At 38.8% G+C, this 17,452-nt stretch overlaps 1 protein-coding gene across 2 annotated transcripts in view; it reads right to left on the bottom strand.

Annotated features, from left to right (window-relative positions):
- Nucleotides 1-2,122: 2,122 nt before the first annotated feature.
- The window catches only part of LOC112435713 (protein TANC1-like), a 47,730-nt gene continuing 32,400 nt past the window's right edge, over nucleotides 2,123-17,452 (bottom strand). For both annotated transcript variants that reach the window (XM_076882497.1, XM_076882498.1), the window contains exons 11-16: nucleotides 9,700-9,873; nucleotides 7,100-7,178; nucleotides 4,569-4,683; nucleotides 2,896-3,066; nucleotides 2,583-2,731; nucleotides 2,123-2,263 (exon numbers count right to left, since the gene is read on the bottom strand). In XM_076882497.1, the coding sequence (XP_076738612.1) occupies nucleotides 3,000-3,066; nucleotides 4,569-4,683; nucleotides 7,100-7,178; nucleotides 9,700-9,873 (435 nt within the window). In that variant the 3' untranslated portion in view covers nucleotides 2,123-2,263; nucleotides 2,583-2,731; nucleotides 2,896-2,999. The remainder of the gene's footprint in view (nucleotides 2,264-2,582; nucleotides 2,732-2,895; nucleotides 3,067-4,568; nucleotides 4,684-7,099; nucleotides 7,179-9,699; nucleotides 9,874-17,452) is intronic.

Here is a 17,452-nt window from a genome sequence, read left to right as displayed (position 1 = left end):
CAAAGTGCTTGCTCATAGGGGGTCATATGATTGTTGGGTTTTTCTCTGTATCTATGAAGCGCCTTGAGGTAGGGCTGCTCAATTAATCGAATTTTAATCACGATTACGATCTGGGCTTTCAACGATCATTAAAAATGACTGAGCCGATTATTAGCCCCTCCCTCATTTATCCGCGACACCTTAAAGGCCGGTCCGTGAAAATATTGTCGGGCATAAACCGGTCCGTGGCGCAAAAAAGGTTGGAGACCGCTGATTAAGAGGACCCGAGGGAAGCTCGGAAAGCTAAGCAGAAGTTATTTGGAGAGTGACTGCCGTTGGTTGAAAAGAGAGTTTAAAAAAAAAAAAAAAAACTTCAGTGGTGTTGCACACTATTTTATATTATTTTTTTAAAGTCATTGTTAACCCTTTAAAGCCGGTCAGAGCAGCACGCTCCGTTTTGCGTAACTATTTTTAAATCCCTGTAGAACCTGAACCGTGTAAGCTAGCGCAATAATTTGTTTTGCATATGAAACCGGAGGAGTTGTACTTACATCTGATGCCATCAGCTTGTCCTCGGTCACGGTTTCCTTCCACATATAGCTTTGCAAAAATTGCATAAAAAGCGCTTGCAGGAACAAAAACATAATATTCCAGAAACACGCTTTGCCGATCCTATCAGCTGTTCGTAACACTTCCCACAGTGAAATGATGCACATGCTGTTTTCTTTGCAAATTTGCATCATAGGATTGTTTTTTGTTTTTCCTGCAGTATATAAAAATTGGTGTATCTCCAAAATAAAACTATGAAGACACTCAAAATAAATTTCCTGTGGTGGGAAACTATTTTTTGCAACTTTATTGTATTTAAAGTTTTGAGGGATAAACCTCTTAAATTTCTCCAAGTAGAAATATATGTAAACAAAACAAAAGCGATTTTCAATTTCTTTTGTAGTTTATTGCACTTTTTTGCAATTTATGTAATTACTATGGACTTAATGCATACATATTATTAAAATATGGGCTATAACAGTTGTATTGATGTATAGCAACTTGAAATGCTCCCACAAATGGCACTACAGCATGTAAAAAAAATAAATAAATAATATAAGCTCTGGTGGACTTGGTTCCATAGTAGGTCTTAAAGGGTTAAATAAATATCGTCAAATAATCGTGATCTCAATTTCAGTGAAAATAATCGTGATTATCATTTTTGCCATAATCGAGCAGCCCTACCTTGAGGGGACTTATGTTGTGATTTGGCGCTATATAAATAAAATTGAATTGAATTGAATTACTTAGCCGAAACCCAAAGACTGCTTGGTTGAGTTAACTTCCTGAACTATCTACACCAAAAGAACAAATCCTTTAAAAATATGATCCTGGTTCCAAAAATATGGGGTAAAGATAAGAAGGGAGGAGGGAAAGAAGAGGAACTAGGAAAAAGATGAAAGAGTATAAAAAGTAGACCAAGCCTGGACTTAACCTCTGCTAACTCCTAATGAGCTCAGTAAAACTGCTGAGGTGGTTCAGGGAGGATTTCACAGCAGGCTGTTTGCACATCCCTGGATTTCAGACATCCACTCTTCCACTATTTATGGGCCTGACTATGTGCAGCGCTTCAGCTGCTGAACTGCGCAGTTTGATTGCAATTCTCTGTGAGGTTGTGTGACGAGAAAGAGCCCGTTCTTCTTAAATATTCCACGTGGCCAGTTTTTAATCGTAAATTAGGATCATGTGCTGTGGCTTTAACAGCTTCACGTGTGGAATTTTAAAGACACTCTGAGACAATATCTGTAGATCATGTTGTTGTGTTACAAGTCAATATAGAATCAGAGCAATGTTTTAACTTCTTTTGCTGAAATAATCTACCAGTGTTAAAAAGTGACATGCCAGTTGCTCTGATGTCCGCTGATCAAACAGTGTATAAAAAGTATAAAAAGTAGACGTGTGTTTTGACAGGTTAGAACGTTAAAGCTTACCAACACTAATTGTGCCTGTCCAGTAAATAATAGAACTATTTCTGAATGAAATAAGCCTGTTGTTGGGCAGCATCTTTCATTCTTTCACTATTAAGAGTTTAAAACTAAAGACGACTTGAATAATTTTGACTCACATAATGAAAAGAGAGGTTTGTTTTTCTTACCCTGAAGGCTCTGAGGACTGCTAATGGGTCATCAGTTGTGAGTCTCTGCAGGAGTGCTGGCCAGCAGCGACGAGCCATAGGCAGCAGTTCATTTTCCCTCTCACTCAGCACCTGAACGCACAACTCCAGCACGTCTAGTACCTAAAGACAAAGACGCACAACACACCTAACAATTATCTCTGTTTTGATCCTGATTATATGTGAGCTGAAACTAATTACTGAGGTCTTCATCGAGAGCCCAAACTCCTGAGCAGGCACGACTTCAGCACAGACTTATTTCTGTTTCACTCCTGGACCAGACTGAATGTTTTTCCTTGATGAGCATTACACCACTGAACAGTCATCCACACAGTTCTGACAGGATGAATTGTACCAACGCTGGCGGTCCTACCTTCACAAGAATGATTATTTTTGTTATTAGTCCAACAGTTGACTCTACGTAAAACTACTGATACAGTACCTTGAGTCGGAGCCTGAGGCTGGGATCAGACAGCAGATGAATGCAGCGCTCCATAACATCCTTAGTGATGCTGAGGTGGGAGGGAAGCTCTGCTTTCACATCAGGACTACCAGTATCTTCAACATCCTCACACTCAGTGGGAGGGACTTCTGCAATGGAGCACATGTACAGTTAGACTGCCAGTTTAGCAGTGAGGTTCAGATTTCTATGACTCTTAATTACAATGATCCATCTCCTCTACACTCTGAATCTAAAATAATCACCACTACAACCTATAGCTTATATTCCACTGGCCCTTAGACAGACCTATTACCTTGGTCTTCAGTGTTATAATCATCCTCTATTCCAATGCCCTCTGCCAGTTCTTTCTGTTTGCGGTAATTCAACAGGAATTGGCGAATGCTGAGGTCTTCCTGGTCACTGGAGCTCTACCTGGAGCTGACAGACATACTGGTCCTGCAACAATTGGAAGGAAACCACCTCGCTAAAGGAAAAAAAAGACAACAATATCAAAATAGGTTTGATTACAATAAAATAAGTCAGTTAATCAAAATCAGTGTGACAGAGATGCTGATGTTTTTGAAAAGAGCCCATTAGTGACATTTAATTCCATATTTTTACCGTGACGGCTTGTAAAACTGCAAAAACTGCAAACACCTATAGTGCCGCTGTCTAAATATTATTATGAATATGAATTCTATAACAGAAAACGACTGAGCATTTAAACCATCACGATGTATTAAATGTTTCCAAAGATACTGATAATTTGATAACAAGAAAAGTTAGTTCTCCTCAAAATGCGCCTGACTAAAAGTGGGATCAACCAGTACATATAATATTCATCCTGCTACATTTAGAAAGTGGCAACAACAGTAAACATGAGTAACTCCACCGTGTGTCTATCCGGTCTTTAAGTGATGACGTGATCAATCCTACTTCTGGGCCCAAACTACTCTGCGTTTAATAAGGCTGTTGTGTTTTTAACATGTTTTAATGCTTTGTAACTTGTTCTATTTAATCTCAACAAGCCCCTTACAAAAAGTAAGCGATCACTGTCGGCCTCTCTCAGTTTTTATTACAACTATTCATTTTAAAGCTCAGTTTTTAAAACCTTACCATGTAACTACAGCCCAGGCAATGCAGCAGCACATTAATGACTAACCTGTATGTGGATGGATTATCTCAGTTGTTCTCTTGACTGAAGTTTGGTCCGTTTACAGCATCCTGCCATGCCACTGCATTTGTCCCTAACCGTCGGGAACCCTCACCTTAACTCTTATCCAGTGGAAAAAAGTTCCCCTTCATCACTGTGTTAATGTTATGCTAACATAGCTGTTTCGCTAGTCACATAGCACATCACTATATACCAGCTAGCCAAACTTCAGTAACCCTACAAACATCACTGCTGCTTACTTTCCTGTCTTCATGTATGTCAGAAGTGATAGCAGAGCTGTGCCTTTTAATTTGTTTTAGAAATCCCTCAGTCAGAACCTGGTATATTATATTTAGACGGAAACTAGTGAGCTAACTCTCTGCTAACTTCTAACTTCAGACAGATTTTTAACTCTCAGTGATCATTTGACTTTGGGACCTGCAGTGTAGTTTGGGTCCAGACACGCTAATGACCAGACTTAAAGACCAAATTTCGGGTCACTTTTGCTGGTCCCAAGCCCCAATAAAGAAGCTAGCTTGAAGCTTGACATAAAAAACAATAATTGCTAAGAAAAGTGTAATTTGTAGTTCTAAATATATTCTAAATGCATTTAGATCGTTTTTACTCACTTTATGTCTCTTCCACGATGTTACGTCTCTCTCCTATGTTGGTTACAATTACATAAGCACTTAGCAGGACAGTGGAAAAACCCAGGGCCACAGTGATACTGAGAATTCCACGGTGTTCACTGTCTTCAGCAACCTTACCAGGGCCGGTTGAACGGCTACAGTCTTATCATACACGTGCAGTGTTCCTACAAGCCATAAGGTTACCTTGAGTGAGGAAGATGATGATTGAATGTCCGTCTGAGTCCATAGGTTGAGGTGCAAGCACATTTCTCCCATTCTCCACAGAGGGCAGTGGCGCATAGGTGTGACGTCACTAACACTTTAAAAGATAGAGTTTGCACAGATGTACAATCAAATCTTCTTCTATTTAAACACAAGAGACAGCAGGTCTATTTGCAGTGAGATGTAATACTCCGATGAATTTTAAACACGCTATAACATTTCACACATCGTTATGAGAGGAGCGTTTCTGAGGCAACGACAAAAGGCTGGTTTTCAAGGGGATATTTCTGAATTTTCTTTTTCGCTTTCCATCTTCTCTGCATCACAGCACAACAATTGGATTAATAAACCTGCAGCTGAATAGCAGCAAAGGGATTTCAAATATTGCTTCATCGCTAATAATTTCTGGTGTTTGTATCTAGTCATTTCTAGACAGTGCAGCCACTCCACCACTAAATATTCAATTTATGTCTGCAGCAAAATTCCAGCTTTTTTTATTCATTTTTTCCCCCCCAAGCATGACTGAGTGCAGACAAATCTACATTGTGGTCATAACTGTGTTTACTGTTGTTTACTGATTTAATCCCCTTGAATACAGATGAGCCAGGATCACAGTTTTAATGAGTGCCAGGTGGGTGCAAAAATATGTTAATTCAAGGTCATGTCAAGGGGTTAAGACTCACTGTGTTTCAGGTCAGCGGAGCCACAGCTCTGACTACTGCCACCTGTGACCCACTATGTTATTACTTTAGGAGGAAGAGGTGAGGTGATAGCAATGATTAAACATCCACTTTGTTAAAAAGAGCTGAAAGTCAAATACTGGAAAGCCACGTGTACTATTGGATTTTACTTTGCTCCAAGCAGATCTAATCTATATTTCAGAGGGAAAGATCTTTGTCCCAGGCCAGCACTGCAAAATCATCTGAAGCAGTCATTTAACAGAGAACAAGCAGCAGTTAGCCACACTTTGGACAACCTCTCCACTAAGAAGCTGACCTACATTCTTAAAGCAGCCAACTTTGAATGCTAAATCCTGCTGGGTTAGAGTTGAGAGACACACAAAGAGAATTCTTCTTTATACATATTCTACTATGACTGCAGCGACAACTAATACTGTTGTCTAATGCTATCTGGACACTTGACTCTCAGGGCAGATGTTCATAATGATGATGACAAAAATGTGGCCAATGTTTTAACACAACCTGCACTAATGATTGTGAGGAATATTGAAGCTCTAACACCACATGTGTCTCATTCTTACATAATGCATCACAAGTATTACTAGGATCAATGAAAAATAAAGCATAGCTGTGCTTTTTAACCATCTGTATTGAACATCTGGATCTCTGCACTGTGACATAAAATAGAAATCTTATGTAGTACATAAAATTTTTCCCTTTCTCCATCACAGATTATAGACATTCGAAAAACGTCAAACACTTAAAAACTGTTTCGTCTCGTATTTTAAAAATGGCGTCAGGTGGTTGCTGTCAGTGCCTCTGTCAGTGCGCCCCAGGGTGGCTGTGGCTACAATGTAGCTTGCCATCACCAGTGTGTGAATGTGTGGATGGCTGGATATGTAAAGCGCTTTGGGGTCCTTAAGGACTAGTAAAGCGCTATATAAATACAGGCCATTTACCATGCTGTGCACGTGATGAAATTGTATGTTTAATGATTTTTTTCCCTGCCATTATTCAGATTGAAGACTCGTGGAACACAAGTAATAACATGATTAAGTACTCACTCTAATGCGATTACTGAGTTCAGCAAAAGTAATGAGTTACCGTTAAAATACTGCATTAAAGACAAAGTAGTAATGCTTTAATGGCTAAAAATTATGATGCATGAACGCTTCCCGGCCAATGCAGCCTTGCAGTCTGCTGTATCATTTCTGTCAGACAACCTTCAAGTAACCCGTCTTAAATCTGACAGCCACCTTCTGCTTTTCCGACTTCATGCCGTTTCCTGCAGCACCACATGGCTTTTTGCTTTGACTCCTCAATCACTTTCAAATGAAAACAAACTGTCCCACAGAGGGAAGGACAAACTTTTAAAAAGTCCAAAATAATCCTTTCAGGGAAAACAAAACAGGAACTACTACTCATTCTAAATCTGAGTGGGACTAGCAGCGTATAAAACCAACTGTGGAGTCGACGCTGTTGTTTTAACATAAAGCACCGAGGCAATACTGTTCCTAAAATTCAGTGGGACAATTTTTCTAAAAAAAAAGGAAAATACTGTGTGGACTGAATTCCAAGCAGAAAGCTACACGACAAGAGTAAGTAATGCTTTTACCAGAAAGTACAGCACAGGAGGACTTACAACAGCCATTAAAATGCACCCACATTTGGGTTGAGCGACCTCTGCATCAAACAGAGAGCATTACTGTGGAGAGCACAGATACAGGACTTTCCACTGCAGCATTCAATTACAGCAGTGTGGTTCAGAATGCAAAAACAGCTGGTGATAGTACAAAAGAGCCGTGTAATGCAAAAAGATTGATGAGAACATACCTGTCTCTCCCCACAGTGTGTCATGACTATCAATTTGCACAGCGTGCTCATTATTCAACGCCAGCAAGCCTCTCACAACCTGCCAAAAAAGAAACTTAGATTAATGACATGCTGTTTCAGCAGAAAAAAAAAAAAATCAAATAAACCTTTGAGAGGTTACAGTATACAAAATGCTAATCTTAAAAAACATTAACAAAAACGCGCATTCAAATAGTTGAACTTTAAAAACTCTTCGATCTTAAATATGATCAACCTATCTCTAATAATCGGCTATGTACCACAGGCCTTCAAGCTGGCTGTAGTTAAACCTTTACTCAAAAAGCCATCTCTAGACCCAGCAGTCTTAGCTAATTATAGGCCAATCTCCAACCTTCCTTTCATATCAAAAATCCTTGAAAGAGTAGTTGTCAAACAGCTAACAGATCATCTGCAGAGGAATGGTTTATTTGAAGAGTTTCAGTCAGGTTTCAGAGCTCAGCACAGCACAGAAACAGCTTTAGTGAAGGTTACAAATGATCTTCTTATGGCCTCTGACAGTGGACTCATCTCTGTGCTTGTCCTGCTAGACCTCAGTGCAGCGTTCGATACTGTTGATCATAATATCCTATTAGAGCGATTAGAACATGCTGTAGGTATTACAAGTACTGCGCTGCAGTGGTTTGTATCATATCTATCTAATAGACTCCAATTCGTGCATGTAAATGGAGAGTCCTCTTCACACACTGAGGTTAATTATGGAGTTCCACAGGGTTCAGTGCTAGGACCAATTCTGTTTACATTATACATGCTTCCCTTAGGCAGTATCATTAGAAGACATAGCATACATTTTCACTGCTATGCAGATGACACCCAGCTCTATCTGTCCATGAAGCCAGATAACACACACCAATTAGTTAAACTGCAGGAATGTCTTAAAGACATAAAGACCTGGATGGCCGCTAACTTTCTGCTTCTTAATTCAGATAAAACTGAGGTTATTGTACTCGGCCCTGAAAATCTTAGAAATATGGTATCTAATCAGATTCTTACTCTGGATGGCATTACCTTGGCCTCCAGTAACGCGGTGAGGAACCTTGGAGTCATTTTTGACCAGGACATGTCCTTCAACGCACATATTAAACAAATATGTAAGACTGCTTTCTTCCATTTGCGCAACATCTCTAAAATTAGAAATATCCTGTCTCAGAGTGACGCTGAAAAACTAGTTCATGCATTTATTACTTCCAGGCTGGACTACTGCAATTCATTATTATCAGGATGTCCAAAAAACTCACTGAAAAGCCTTCAGCTAATCCAAAATGCTGCAGCAAGAGTCCTGACAGGGACTAGAAAGAGAGAGCATATTTCTCCTGTTTTGGCTTCCCTTCATTGGCTTCCTGTTAAATCCAGAATTGAATTCAAAATCCTGCTCCTCACATACAAGGTCTTAAATAATCAGGCCCCATCTTATCTTAATGACCTTGTAGTACCATATCACCCTATTAGAGCGCTCCGCTCTCGCTCTGCAGGCCTACTTGTTGTTCCTAGAGTATTTAAAAGTAGAATGGGAGGGAGAGCCTTCAGTTTTCAGGCCCCTCTTCTGTGGAACCAGCTTCCAGTTTGGATTCGGGAGACAGACACTATCTCTACTTTTAAGATTAGGCTTAAAACTTTCCTTTTTTCTAAAGCATATAGTTAGGGCTGGACCAGGTGACCCTGAATCCTCCCTTTGTTATGCTGCAATAGATGTAGGCTGCCGGGGGATTCCCATGATGCATTGAGTTTTTCCTTTCCAGTCACCTTTCTCACTCACTATGTATTAATAGACCTCTCTGCATTGAATCATATCTGTTATTAACCTCTGTCTCTCTTCCACAGCATGTCTTTATCCTGTCTTCCTTCTCTCACCCCAACCGGTCGCAGCAGATGGCCGCCCCTCCCTGAGCCTGGTTCTGCCGGAGGTTTCTTCCTGTTAAAAGGGAGTTTTTCCTTCCCACTGTCGCCAAAGTGCTTGCTCATAGGGGGTCATATGATTGTTGGGTTTTTCTCTGTATCTATGAAGCGCCTTGAGGCGACTTTTGTTGTGATTTGGCGCTATATAAATAAAATTGAATTGAATTGAATTGAATTAAAAGGGTCTTTTCTGCATGCAGGTTGACTTCACTTGGCCCAGTTATGTTATTCTAATCCAGGCCTTGGGAGCCAATTCCAGCTAACGAGGGAGCCAAACTAAACCTTGAGCCTACGTCTCACCGGGGCAGCTGAAGGCGCTGCACTGTTATCGATTGTGAATCTACATGCAATTCTGAACAGTACTTCTGGCTTTGAGTCATATTCACAGAGAACGCTGTGTGCTCATTTTTATTTTATATATCTATAGTTCCTTCTGATCTTTAAAAAAAAATAAATCAGAAATTCTTTGTGAAGGCTGTTGTGAAACCATGCAAGAAAGAAAAGGTCTTGTCTCACTATTAAAACTGGAAAAACCAGGATCCTGTGTGGCTTAAAGTATGTTTTTTGTACATCCATGTTTTCTTTCTTTTGTAGCGAGAAACAGTACAAAAAAAAGGGCATTTATGTCTATGGATCTGGTAAAATACATGCATGTGTGTCAGTCAGACCTGTGTGTGCCCCATGCTCGAGGCTGCAATCAAAGCCTGCTGCAGAGCTTTGCTCTTCAGAGAGCAGTCCTGCTGCTGCCCCTCAGCACTCCATTCTAGCTCCAGCAGGTACTGGTGTCCTCGTAGGGCAGCATGGACCAGAGCACACTGGCCACTCTTATCTACATGATCAACCTGGCAAAAAGAAGATTATTGGTTTTAATAAACAGAAACAGCAAAAACCTGTGAGGTAAATATACCGTATGCATGGTTCAGACGCATTTTTCAAATTTAAGTAATTTTTACGCACTTTCAAAGTCCATTATCAAGCTTTTCCAGTACATTACCAAAAAAAGAATGAATGTTTCAATTTGCATTACCTCAATAAGACCATGTAAAAATTGAAACAAATCATCTTAGGTCGACTTAAAAGTCCTTTGTTCTCCTTTTGTTAAAACAGAGAAAAATGCACCACACGAAAACACTGAAAAAGGAAATGGTTGATTTATATGCATATAGTGTACAAACTCAAAACACATATTTCTCTTAAAACAGAAAGATGTGCAAATGTGAACAAATCAACTTAAAGATATTCATCTCCACTTGACAAAAAACAACAACCACACAAAACAAGAAAACTGCACAAATTAATAAGTCTTTAATCATTAATAATAATTAATAATTTTTGTGACACAAAAATAGGAGACAGATGTTTGTTATTTTAACTAGTTAAGCACACATGCCCAGAGAAATGGGGGGAAAAGGGAGGAGACCACGTTTAATCGATTATAACACGAGGTCAGAAATATAAGTGCTGACATGAGTAGTGTCCACAGAAACCTCTGAATCTCAGCTAAAAACTCATGTAAACCATGTCTACAAACACCAAACAAAGCAAAGACACCAGACAGTTAAAAGAGCAGTTACTGCACCATGAATCTGTGGACAGGTAATATCCCTATTTTGATTTATGATTTTCTGGAGTTAAATGTGAACCAAAGCATATTTTCAAACGTGTTATATGCTATAAAATACTTTTAAAAATTAGGTGAGGGAAATAAAAAATCATTTTTTCTATGTTTGAGTCACAGTAACTTTGACATAGTAACATCTGCAGTAATATTTACAGCTCTGATGACATCTCACCAGTGTTAGCTTTATTTTGACACCAAGACTGTTTACACAGAGTTTGTAATTGCAGAGAAATACATTTATTTTGGTCATTTCCTTTTCAAGCAGGAAGCTCACCCTTCTTGGTATACCCTTTAGATGAATACAGAGTTTTTAATTAAATACATATTCTTTAAATAATGTTCCCTTTTAGAAAAAGTAGGATAATTAAAAAAACAAAACATTTATTATAGCTCTGTCACGTAGAAAAAAACCTGTCTTTTTTCTGTGGTCTGTTATATAACATTAGGGGTGTTCGTGGCAATTAACTTTTTAATCGACTAAGCGGGTCAAGTAAGAAACACTTAAATATTAAGTTACATTTGAAAACTGTTTAAAAAAAAACATATCCCCATTCCACATTCCAAAATGTCATGTGACAATCTGATTGGCTTAGGAGTGATGATGTCACAAGGATGTCACAAGGATCCTTTGAAGTTTTTCTATAAATAGGGGTGAGAAACAGCAATTTTCAGTTCGTTTCTTCGCAGCCTTTGTGTTTGCAGCCTTCAAACGTTGACTACAGAAAAATTTGGAAACCTCTCAGAGTCATCGGATACAAACGCCAACATGTATCCAAGATTACGGCAACCGAGACAAAAAGATTTCGCCGCCTCTCCTTCCACGCGTGGCCGGCCAATTTCTCCAAATGGCCTCTTATCCATCCAAAGGGCATTACAGGAGAGTAGGAATGAAAACAACCATCTCCAGAACAAAATTCGACAAATTGAAGAAGAAAAACGTCACCTGGAGAAGAAGTGCTTACAGATGGAAGCACAAAACAAACACCTGGAAGAAACACTACAGCGCCAGCCCGACATCAACATTATTAATGAGGGCTGGGGGATCAAGTTTGCTCAAGCCAGAGAGCAGATTGTATCCCTCATCAAAGAAAACAAGAAAAAGAGCGCTGAAGTTAAAGAAATGTCCGAGCAGCTTCAAGGCAGGAAAGCGACGATTGATAAAATGGAGTGGGATCTGCAATACATGGACCAAATGAATCACCTGCTCCAAAGAAAGCTTGATGAAGCTGAAGAAAAAAATAAAGAAGTCCTCCAACAGAAGGAACAACAGGACACAAAGCAAAAAGACCTGCAGCGCGAGCTCCAAGGCATGCAGGAAAAGTACAGAATGGTGAAGGCAGAGTTGGAACAAACATTGGTCCAAAATAAAGACCTCCTTCAAGAGAAAGAGCAACAGAAAGAAAGACTGCCAGAAGAAAAGTGCATTATCAAGGACTTTGAGAGTAAAAATCAAAAGTTGCAAGGATTCTGTGATGAACTGAAGGTCAAAACAAGTGAGCTGGAGGGAGAAAAGGAAACACTAGAAAAACGATGCTCACACATGCAGAAAAAGATTGATCACATGGCCAAAAACAACTTAGAGCTCATTAAGGGGATATTGTTGGAATTCAACAACTTGAAGCGGGAAAACACAGAAATGCAGGCCCAAAAGCAAAAACAAGACAAAACGCATGAGGACCTGCAGTGTACGCTCCGCGATATCCAGAAAAGAAATGAGCAGCTAGAAGGCCTGCACAAAGAAGATCAAGTGAGAAATGCAGACCTGCAGAAGGCAAAGCTGACACAGGAGGCAACATCCAAAGACCTCAAAGAAAAGCTTGAAGAAACACAAGCAACATTAGAACAGGTGGAACAAACATGCAAGAAACTAGAGAGGCAAAACACAGAAACCATCGATGAGTTGAGAACCCTCATCCTGGACAAAAAGGCGCTCGTGGAAAAGTCCATGAAAAAGAAGAAAAGATTCTTCAGCTTTTTCCGGTAGAGGGACAATACTGCTTCTTCAACTGATGTAGCCTCGTCTTGCTCCACCTCTGTTCACCCCCCCAACCAGTCCCGGCAGTTGACTGCCCCCTCCTGAGCCTGGTTCTGCCGGAGGTTTCTGCCCGTTTAAAGGCAGTTTTTCCTCCCCACTGTCGCCTAGTGCTTGCTCAGAGGGGATTGTTGGGGTTTTCTCTCCTCTACCTTGTTTCGTTATTTACTTGTTAACTTTTTGCTCTTACTTCATTTAACCTTGTTTCGTTATTTACTTGTTAACTTTTTGCTCTTACTTCATTTAACCTTGTTTCGTTATTTACTTGTTAACTTTTTGCTCTTACCTCATTTAACCTTGTTTCGTTATTTACTTGTTAACTTTTTGCTCTTACCTCATTTAACCTTGTTTCGTTATTTACTTGTTAACTTTTTGCTCTTACCTCATTTAACCTTGTTTCGTTATTTACTTGTTAACTTTTTGCTCTTACCTCATTTAACCTTGTTTCGTTATTTACTTGTTAACTTTTTGCTCTTACCTCATTTAACCTTGTTTCGTTATTTACTTGTTAACTTTTTGCTCTTACTTCATTTAACCTTGTTTCGTTATTTACTTGTTAACTTTTTGCTCTTACTTCATTTAACCTTGTTTCGTTATTTACTTGTTAACTTTTTGCTCTTACTTCATTTAACCTTGTTTCGTTATTTACTTGTTAACTTTTTGAACTTACTTCATTTAACCTTGTTTCGTTATTTACTTGTTAACTTTTTGCTCTTACTTCATTTAACCTTGTTTCGTTATTTACTTGCTTGTTTAACTTTTTTTTCAACTTATCTAACAAAATAAAACAGTTGAATTTATCCTTTGAGTATTGTTCATCTAATCTTTACAGAGTTTTTCCAAAACACTTTCAAACATTCAGATCTGTCTTTCATTTTCTTCTTGAAACCTCATGAACGGTGAACTAAAAACTCTGGAACATGGTTTGAAACACTGAAATTGTTTCAGCTGAAACTGGCAAAGTCATACGTGCGTGTGTGAGTGTCACAGGTGATATGGTGTCATTAGTCCGGTCATCATGTTTAGGCTCATTCACTCCAGAATTATTTAGGCCAAATCTTTAAAACAGTGTCACTGCACACACATTTCAATCACACAAATGCAGGATTAATTCTTTGCAGTATTTTATCTGATTTATTATGAGAATGTCACGCCTGATCATTTGCACCCACAACATCAAAAATGGGGGCAAAAGAGAGGAGACCACGTTTAATCGATTATAACACGAGGTCAGAAATATAAGTGCTGACATGAGTAGTGTCCACAGAAACCTCTGAATCTCAGCTAAAAACTCATGTAAACCATGTCTACAAACACCAAACAAAGCAAAGACACCAGACAGTTAAAAGAGCAGTTACTGCACCATGAATCTGTGGACAGGTAATATCCCTATTTTGATTTATGATTTTCTGGAGTTAAATGTGAACCAAAGCATATTTTCAAAGGTGTTATATGCTATAAAATACTTTTAAAAATTAGGTGAGGGAAATAAAAAATCATTTTTTCTATGTTTGAGTCACAGTAACTTTGACATAGTAACATCTGCAGTAATATTTACAGCTCTGATGACATCTCACCAGTGTTAGCTTTATTTTGACACCAAGACTGTTTACACAGAGTTTGTAATTGCAGAGAAATACATTTATTTTGGTCATTTCCTTTTCAAGCAGGAAGCTCACCCTTCTTGGTATACCCTTTAGATGAATACAGAGTTTTTAATTAAATACATATTCTTTAAATAATGTTCCCTTTTAGAAAAAGTAGGATAATTAAAAAAACAAAACATTTATTATAGCTCTGTCACGTAGAAAAAAACCTGTCTTTTTTCTGTGGTCTGTTATATAACATTAGGGGTGTTCGTGGCAATTAACTTTTTAATCGACTAAGCGGGTCAAGTAAGAAACACTTAAATATTAAGTTACATTTGAAAACTGTTTAAAAAAAAACATATCCCCATTCCACATTCCAAAATGTCATGTGACAATCTGATTGGCTTAGGAGTGATGATGTCACAAGGATGTCACAAGGATGTCACAAGGATCCTTTGAAGTTTTTCTATAAATAGGGGTGAGAAACAGCAATTTTCAGTTCGTTTCTTCGCAGCCTTTGTGTTTGCAGCCTTCAAACGTTGACTACAGAAAAATTTGGAAACCTCTCAGAGTCATCGGATACAAACGCCAACATGTATCCAAGATTACGGCAACCGAGACAAAAAGATTTCGCCGCCTCTCCTTCCACGCGTGGCCGGCCAATTTCTCCAAATGGCCTCTTATCCATCCAAAGGGCATTACAGGAGAGTAGGAATGAAAACAACCATCTCCAGAACAAAATTCGACAAATTGAAGAAGAAAAACATCACCTGGAGAAGAAGTGCTTACAGATGGAAGCACAAAACAAACACCTGGAAGAAACACTACAGCGCCAGCCCGACATCAACATTATTAATGAGGGCTGGGGGATCAAGTTTGCTCAAGCCAGAGAGCAGATTGTATCCCTCATCAAAGAAAAGAAGAAAAAGAGCGCTGAAGTTAAAGAAATGTCCGAGCAGCTTCAAGGCAGGAAAGCGACGATTGATAAAATGGAGTGGGATCTGCAATACATGGACCAAATGAATCACCTGCTCCAAAGAAAGCTTGATGAAGCTGAAGAAAAAAATAAAGAAGTCCTCCAACAGAAGGAACAACAGGACACAAAGCAAAAAGACCTGCAGCGCGAGCTCCAAGGCATGCAGGAAAAGTACAGAATGGTGAAGGCAGAGTTGGAACAAACATTGGTCCAAAATAAAGACCTCCTTCAAGAGAAAGAGCAACAGAAAGAAAGACTGCCAGAAGAAAAGTGCATTATCAAGGACTTTGAGAGTAAAAATCAAAAGTTGCAAGGATTCTGTGATGAACTGAAGGTCAAAACAAGTGAGCTGGAGGGAGAAAAGGAAACACTAGAAAAACGATGCTCACACATGCAGAAAAAGATTGATCACATGGCCAAAAACAACTCAGAGCTCATTAAGGGGATATTGTTGGAATTCAACAACTTGAAGCGGGAAAACACAGAAATGCAGGCCCAAAAGCAAAAACAAGACAAAACGCATGAGGACCTGCAGTGTACGCTCCGCGATATCCAGAAAAGAAATGAGCAGCTAGAAGGCCTGCACAAAGAAGATCAAGTGAGAAATGCAGACCTGCAGAAGGCAAAGCTGACACAGGAGGCAACATCCAAAGACCTCAAAGAAAAGCTTGAAGAAACACAAGCAACATTAGAACAGGTGGAACAAACATGCAAGAAACTAGAGAGGCAAAACACAGAAACCATCGATGAGTTGAGAACCCTCATCCTGGACAAAAAGGCGCTCGTGGAAAAGTCCATGAAAAAGAAGAAAAGATTCTTCAGCTTTTTCCGGTAGAGGGACAATACTGCTTCTTCAACTGATGTAGCCTCGTCTTGCTCCACCTCTGTTCACCCCCCCAACCAGTCCCGGCAGTTGACTGCCCCCTCCTGAGCCTGGTTCTGCCGGAGGTTTCTGCCCGTTTAAAGGCAGTTTTTCCTCCCCACTGTCGCCTAGTGCTTGCTCAGAGGGGATTGTTGGGGTTTTCTCTCCTCTACCTTGTTTCGTTATTTACTTGTTAACTTTTTGCTCTTACCTCATTTAACCTTGTTTCGTTATTTACTTGTTAACTTTTTGCTCTTACCTCATTTAACCTTGTTTCGTTATTTACTTGTTAACTTTTTGCTCTTACCTCATTTAACCTTGTTTCTTTATTTACTTGTTAACTTTTTGCTCTTACTTCATTTAACCTTGTTTCTTTATTTACTTGTTAACTTTTTGCTCTTACCTCATTTAACCTTGTTTCTTTATTTACTTGTTAACTTTTTGCTCTTACCTCATTTAACCTTGTTTCTTTATTTACTTGTTAACTTTTTGCTCTTACCTCATTTAACCTTGTTTCGTTATTTACTTGTTAACTTTTTGCTCTTACCTCATTTAACCTTGTTTCTTTATTTACTTGTTAACTTTTTGCTCTTACCTCATTTAACATTGTTTCGTTATTTACTTGTTAACTTTTTGCTCTTACCTCATTTAACCTTGTTTCGTTATTTACTTGTTAACTTTTTGCTCTTACTTCATTTAACCTTGTTTCGTTATTTACTTGTTAACTTTTTGCTCTTACTTCATTTAACCTTGTTTCGTTATTTACTTGTTAACTTTTTGCTCTTACTTCATTTAACCTTGTTTCGTTATTTACTTGCTTGTTTAACTTTTTTTTCAACTTATCTAACAAAATAAAACAGTTGAATTTATCCTTTGAGTATTGTTCATCTAATCTTTACAGAGTTTTTCCAAAACACTTTCAAACATTCAGATCTGTCTTTCATTTTCTTCTTGAAACCTCATGAACGGTGAACTAAAAACTCTGGAACATGGTTTGAAACACTGAAATTGTTTCAGCTGAAACTGGCAAAGTCATACGTGCGTGTGTGAGTGTCACAGTTGATATGGTGTCATTAGTCCGGTCATCATGTTTAGGCTCATTCACTCCAGAATTATTTAGGCCAAATCTTTAAAACAGTGTCACTGCACACACATTTCAATCACACAAATGCAGGATTAATTCTTTGCAGTATTTTATCTGATTTATTATGAGAATGTCACGCCTGATCATTTGCACCCACAACATCAAAAATGGGGGCAAAAGAGAGGAGATCACGTTTAATCGATTATAACACGAGGTCAGAAATATAAGTGCTGACATGAGTAGTGTCCACAGAAACC

This window comes from Maylandia zebra, linkage group LG3 (assembly GCF_041146795.1).
Source record: "Maylandia zebra isolate NMK-2024a linkage group LG3, Mzebra_GT3a, whole genome shotgun sequence".
Lineage (NCBI taxonomy): Eukaryota > Metazoa > Chordata > Actinopteri > Cichliformes > Cichlidae > Maylandia > Maylandia zebra.
The sequence above is the reverse complement of the archived record's forward strand: the minus strand, read 5'-3'. Positions and strand labels throughout refer to the sequence as shown.